The following is a 6307-nucleotide window of genomic DNA, read 5'->3' as shown; positions in this document are numbered from 1 at the left end:
GCGGCCCCGCCCCCAGGTCCCGCCCCCTAGGCCAGGCCAGCCGAGCGCCGAGCGCGCCCCTGCTCCGCAACTCTTGTCTCCTCCCTCCGTCCTCCGGAGGGAGAGATCCACGCCAGTACCTCGGTTGTGCTGTGCGGACTGGTTCGAATCCCGACCCCGCCACCTTCTAGTCTTGCGACCCTGACCAAGTGGCTCTGCCTTTCCGAACTTTAGTTTCCTATGAAAACGAAAACAAAAACAATAACGAGTGCTATTTATTATTCCAGCGTTCTTTTAGGCTCTTGGTGGAAACTAGCTCTTAAATTTCAGCGGCATTTTTAAAAAAAAGATTTAATTTTATGTATTCATTCACTTATTTTTTTTTAACATGACCAAAGAGAGAGAAGGGGGTGGAGAGAGAGAGAGAGAGGAAAAGTGTGAAAGTCACTAGGTCTGGGACTCAAATCCTGGTCAACCAAGTGGGAGTGTCTAGCACCTTAACCACCACGCCACCTGCTGGTCCCTCAGTGGCATTTTTAAGTAGAAACTATTACATTACACATATGCACGCGTGCGTGTGCACACACACTATAGAAAATGAAGAGAGGCACAGAGAGATGAAGAAACCTGCTCAGGATCATACCACGAGGAAGTAGTGGCAGGGTGCCAGGATTTAAACCCAGGTTCAAGAAGTGACAATAACAGCTACAGGAAGACTCCTGTGACGCTTACAGGATGCCAGGTTCCCTTAGCATTTTACCTGCACCAACTTGTTTGATTCCCACCACAACCCAATAACGAGATGAAAAAGTTCTGCCCATTTTGCAAATGGGGAAACGTCAGGATTAACAACACACAATAAGGCCCGTTGAGACTGGAACCCAGGCAGGCGGGACCTTTTCATGATCTCCGGCTTTCATATCCCTGAGAGATTCCAATGTGATTTGCCACGCCAACACACTTTTCAGCCATTCTGGCACTTAGCTTTGTTTTACTTTGGAAGTTAAAATTCTTCTTCCACAGGGAAGGAAAAATAAAGCCCTAAGCTCTAAATAAGCTCTAAGTAACTTGCCCAGGTCATGGGGTGGGTCTGGGATTCAAACCCAGTCAATTCGATTCCAGACCGTGAGTTAGTTCTGCAGGATGTTCTAAAATAATATGCACCCGGCACACAGAGGATCACCAACAGGTGTTTCGTTTCCACGCTTACCGCCCCTTTTCTGATCCACAGCTTCCTCATCTGTGAAATGGGACAAATGACGACTCCCCTCCCAGGGAAGCTGCTTGGGATTTAAGACCACCCGCTCCGCACGTCCAGCGCGCTTCCTTTCTACAGTGTATTTTGATCCCGGCCACCCACCGTAGAGACCATCACTAATTGGCTGGATGTTATCACGTGATTTGGCCCTCCCGCCGTGTCAACATGGCGGCGCCCAGGTGCTAATCCGGGAAACGTGCACCTACACTAATTCGGTTCCGTGTGCCGCTAAGGGTAGGTGAGGAGAGCCTGGGAGGCGCGGAGAGGGACCCGGACTAGGGGCAGGTTTTAATTTCCCCGAAAATGGGGTGCCGGCTTGCGGAGGCCGCTGGGTCGCTTTAACCGCCACCTTGTAGCTGTACATGTGGGTTCTTCTCGGCTCCGGAAAGCGGCTGATTCTCTGTCCCCTCCTCTCCCCTTGAAGCAGGCTGGGCGGGCAGAGGTGCTCGCGGATGTCCCATGCGAAGATCGTTCTCTGGCTAAGCCTTACTCTCCGCTCCGCCCGCCGTCTATATAGAGCCCGATTTATTGGAGGGCAGCCCCTGGGACCTCCCCATCCGGCAGCGATGGAGAACGGCACCGGGCCCTGCGGAGAAGAGCGCCCACCTGAGGCTCAGGAGACAACAGTCACTGAAGGGGCCGCCAAGATCGTCTTCCCTAGCGCCAACGAGGTCTTCTACAACCCGGTGCAGGAGTTCAACCGGGACCTGACGTGAGCAGGGATCAGGGGTCGGCTTGGCAGAGGGGAGTGGGTCAGTGAGGATGAGGCGGTACGAGCTGGTCCTCCGTCTCCCACCAGATGTGCTGTGATCACAGAGTTCGCTCGCATTCAACTTGCGGCCAAAGGAATCCGGAGTGAGTGGAGGTCCTGGCTCCTGGTGGGCGGGGTCACACAGCATTCTCCCTGCCTCTCCCTTTTTTTTTTTTTGCAAATTCCAGAAAGGCTCCAGGGCCTTCACCCTTTCCCCCAGGGATTTTTGGAGAAGATTTTCTTCCGTGAATCATGTCGGGGAGGTTTCATAGAGGGGCGCTTTTATATGGCCTGACTTGTGCCCCTGGATACCTGCAGTCCAGGTGCCAGGTGAGAAGGACATGCCCAAGGTGGTCGTGGACTTGTCGGAGCAAGAGGAAGCAAAGGTTGAACTGAAAGAGGATGAAAACCCGGCCCCAGGAGACCAACCTCCAACGGCTGCCGTGGGGAAGATCTGTGAGGTGGGACCTGAGCATGGGGGATGGCAACCCAGGGATCCAGTGTGTGATAGAGGAAGGACCCAGGTTGGGAGTGGGTGGTGGGATGCTCTTTGGAGCCTGGAAGAAGACAGATGTATAAATATATAAATGTGATCAGGGCTCCCTGCCTACTCCAACAGGAAGGCTTGCGGGTGCTAGAAGGCCTGGCTGCTTCGGGCCTCCGATCCATTCGATTTGCCCGAGAGGTGCCAGGGCTTCGATCTGTTGTGGCCAACGATGCCTCTTCCCGGGCTGTGGATCTCATGCGCCGTAACGTTCAACTTAATGACGTGGCTCACCTGGTACAGCCCAGCCACTCAGATGCCCGGTAGGTTTGTGGCAGCACACCGAATCAGTTCTACTCGGGGTCCAATCCTGGCTCTGTCATATTCTAACTGTGTGACCTTGGAAAAGTGACTTAGGCCCCTGAAGTCCCAGATTTCTTGTAGGTCAAGTGAGGACAGCAGTTTTTTTCATGTTTATTCCCTCCAGGTTTTTGCCATAGGATGCTTGCCGGAGAGACACAGAAGGAGGACAAGTGAGAAATCACTCCCCAGATGGGGTAGCCATGCCACAGTCCCTTCTCTGTTCTCCTCTTGTGGGAGTCCAGGGGCTTAACCACTACGCCACCTGATAGTCCCAGTAAATAATTTTTTTTTTTGGGGGGGGGGGGGGGTTTTGCTACAGGGCGCATGCCCTCGCCAGAAAGACAGAGAGAGGCAGAGAGCCAGAAAGCAAGAAATCACCCACAGGGGAGATGGCCATGCCAGAATCCTTTTCCTCCATTCTCCTCTTGGGATCTTGGGCACGCATGTGCATGCGTGAGTTTTAAGCTACCGGGTCTGGGACGCGAACTGCGGTCAACTACGTGGGAGTCCAGCGACATAGCCATTACACTAACTGCTGGTCCCAATAGTTTTTATTTTTTTTAAAGAATTATTTTATTTAACTTTATCCATTTATTTTAATTTGACCAGGGAGGGACAGAGTGAGAGAAAGAAATAGAGAGAGAAAGCAAGAAAACAAGGTGCCAGGTCCAGGACTCAAACCATGGTGGGCCCCGTGGAATTCCAGCGCTCTTAACCACCACACCACCTGCCGGCCCCAATTATTATTATTATTATTATTTAATTAATTATTTTTAGAAATTTTTGCTATAGGGTGCATGTACTCACTGGAGAGATAGACTGAAAGCGAGAAATCACCTCCCAGGGAGGATGGCCACACTGCAGTCCCTTCTCCTCCAGTCTCCTCTGGGGATCTTGGGCACACACACATGCATGCACATTTGCCCAGAATGGGTCCAGAACTCAAACTATGGTTGACTACGTGGGAGTCCAGCACCGTAACCATTACACCATCTGCTGGTCTCAAATCTTTTTAAAAATAAAATAAGGACCAGCAGTTGGCGTAATGGCTAAGGTGCTGGACTCCCACGTAGTCAACCATAGTTTGAGTTCTGGACCCATTCTGGGCAAATGTGCATGCATGTGTGTGTGCCCAAGATCCCCAGAGGAGACTGGAGGAGAAGGGACTGCAGTGTGGCCATCCTCCCTGGGAGGTGATTTCTCGCTTTCTGTCTCTCTGTCTCTCTCTGTCTTTCTGGCGAGCGCATGCACCCTATAGCAAAAACCTCTCAAAAAAAAAAAAAAGTTAGCTAACTAATTAAATACATTAGAGACAGGAGGTGGTGTGGTAGTTAAAGGCACTAGACTCCTACATGGCTGACCATGGTTCAAGTCCCAGACCAGGCAGCTTGCTTTTTCACTTTCTCTCTCTCTCTCCTCTCTCTGATGAGTGTATGTGCCCTATAGCCAGTTTAATAATAATAATAAATACAATAAACTAAAAGTGTTTTATAAATAAAATAAAATAATAAAGTGGCTAAGCCAGGACCTGAGCCTGGAAAAGCGGCCCGAGTGCAGGCCAGAGCCGCCCCACGGAAAGCAGTGCCGTGCGTGAGGGACAGCGCCAGTGCCTAAGGCAGGAGGTTGAGGACCTGGCCGTCTCGTACCCAGGATGCTCATGTACCAGCACCAGAAGGCGTCCGAGAGGTTCGACGTCATCGCCCTGGCCCCCTCCGGCAGCCCTGCCTCATTCCTGGATGCGGCCGTGCAGGCCGTGAGTGAAGGAGGTGAAGCTGGGTGACGCCTGGGCGTGGAGCGGGGGCCCGGGAGACCTGCTACAGCAAGTACGGGGCCATGGCCCTCAAGAGCCGGGCCTGCCACGAGATGGTGAGGGGCCCTCCCAGCTTCCAGCGACGTAGCAGGCAGGCTCAGAGCACCCCCACACACACACACTGCAGACTTGCTTCAGCCTCCTGCAGGCAGCCAGGGCCCGCTCTACCCTAGGTTGTTAATGGACTTGTTTTTTTTTTTTTAAGAGGTTTTTGCTATAGGGCACATGCACTCTCCAGAAAGACAGAGACAGAGAGACAGAAAGCGAGACATCAACCCCCAGGGGGGACAGCCATGCTGCAATCCCTTCTCCTCTTGGGATCTTGGGCACACACGCACAGACAGCCAGGAGGAGTTTAAGCCACCAGTTCCGGGACTCGAACTGCAGTCGACTACATGGGAGTCCAGCAACATAGCCATTACATCATCTGCTGGTCTTATACCCTGTATTGTTGATGGCCTGCATATCTTTTTTTTTTTTTTTTTTTTTTTGAGAGGTTTTTGCTATATTGTGCATGTGCTTGCCAGAGAGAGAGAGACAGAGACAGCAAGAGGGAAAGGGAGTTATCACCCCCTGGAGAAATGTCCACACCACAGTCCCTTCTCCTCTATCCTCTTCCTGGGATTTTGGGCATGCATGCACACAAGCTTGCGTGATTATCAAGCCACCAAGTCCGGGAATTGAACTGCGTTTGGCCCATGCGTGAGTCCAGCAATATAACCACTACACCTCCTGGTGGCTTCAGAACAGGATCAGTTTACCAGGCAAGTGTGTTCCTCTGTCACTTAATGTCCCCAACACAGTCCCAAAGACACAGGGACTAATGGTGATTTTGCAGGTGAGGAAACTGAGGCACAGAAGGGCAGGCTTCACGTGTTGAGGGTCCCACGGGGCGGAGCTCGGAGCCCAGGGGGCAGTGAAGCGAAGGCTGGCGCCCACTCCCGGCTCTGACCCGCAGGCCCTCAGGATCGTCCTGCACAGCCTGGACCTCCGCGCCAACTGCTACCAGCGCTTCGTGGTGCCCCTGCTCAGCCTCAGCGCCGACTTCTACGTACGCGTCTTCGTGCGCGTCTTCACCGGGCAGGCCAAGGTCAAGGCCTCGGCCAGGTCAGCCCGTGTAGGGGTGGAGGGGGGAGCTGCCCAGTCTGCAGGGACCCAGTCAGTCTGAGGGATAGGAGGGGTGTGGGGAGCACCCTGGGAACTCGCGCCCCCCGCCGCACCCCGCAGCAAGCAGGCGCTGGTGTTCCAGTGTGTGGGCTGCGGGGCCTTCCACCTTCAACGCCTCGGCAAAGCGACCGGAGCCCCCGGCGGCCGGTGAGCAACGGGGTGCAGGGAGGAAGGTAAAGGGGTGTTCCGGGCAGGCCGCTCCCCCTAACCGCCCCTCTCCGTGCAGGGTCAAGTTCTCTGCAGCCTGCGGTCCCCCAGTGTCGCCCGAGTGTGAGCACTGCGGGCAGCGACACCAGGTAGCCCCAGGCCGAGGGAGGCTATAGGGTGTGGGAATCCCGGAGGTGATGGTCCCCGCTCACCTGTGCCCCCAATCCCCGCAGCTCGGCGGCCCCGTATGGGCAGAGCCCATCCACGACCTGGACTTCGTGGGCCGCGTCCTGGAGGCTGTGACCGCCACACCCAGCCGCTTCTCCACCTCCGACAGCATTGAGTGGG

General features: G+C 54.1%; 1 protein-coding gene across 1 annotated transcript in view; it reads left to right on the top strand.

The window, feature by feature from the left end:
• Positions 1-1367: 1367 nt before the first annotated feature.
• TRMT1 (tRNA methyltransferase 1) overlaps positions 1368-6307 on the top strand; it is a 14041-nt gene continuing 9101 nt past the window's right edge. Inside the window, 11 exon segments of the mRNA XM_006161039.2 lie at positions 1368-1471; positions 1665-1949; positions 2037-2092; positions 2307-2449; positions 2608-2795; positions 4486-4601; positions 4604-4701; positions 5604-5752; positions 5873-5959; positions 6039-6108; positions 6193-6302. Of these exon segments, the coding sequence (XP_006161101.1) occupies positions 1690-1949; positions 2037-2092; positions 2307-2449; positions 2608-2795; positions 4486-4601; positions 4604-4701; positions 5604-5752; positions 5873-5959; positions 6039-6108; positions 6193-6302 (1277 nt within the window). The 5' untranslated portion in view covers positions 1368-1471; positions 1665-1689.

The sequence above is a fragment of the Tupaia chinensis genome, unplaced genomic scaffold, assembly GCF_000334495.1.
Source record: "Tupaia chinensis unplaced genomic scaffold, TupChi_1.0 Scaffold138060_1, whole genome shotgun sequence".
Taxonomy (NCBI): Eukaryota; Metazoa; Chordata; class Mammalia; order Scandentia; family Tupaiidae; genus Tupaia; species Tupaia belangeri.
This window is presented reverse-complemented; position numbering and strand designations above follow the sequence as displayed.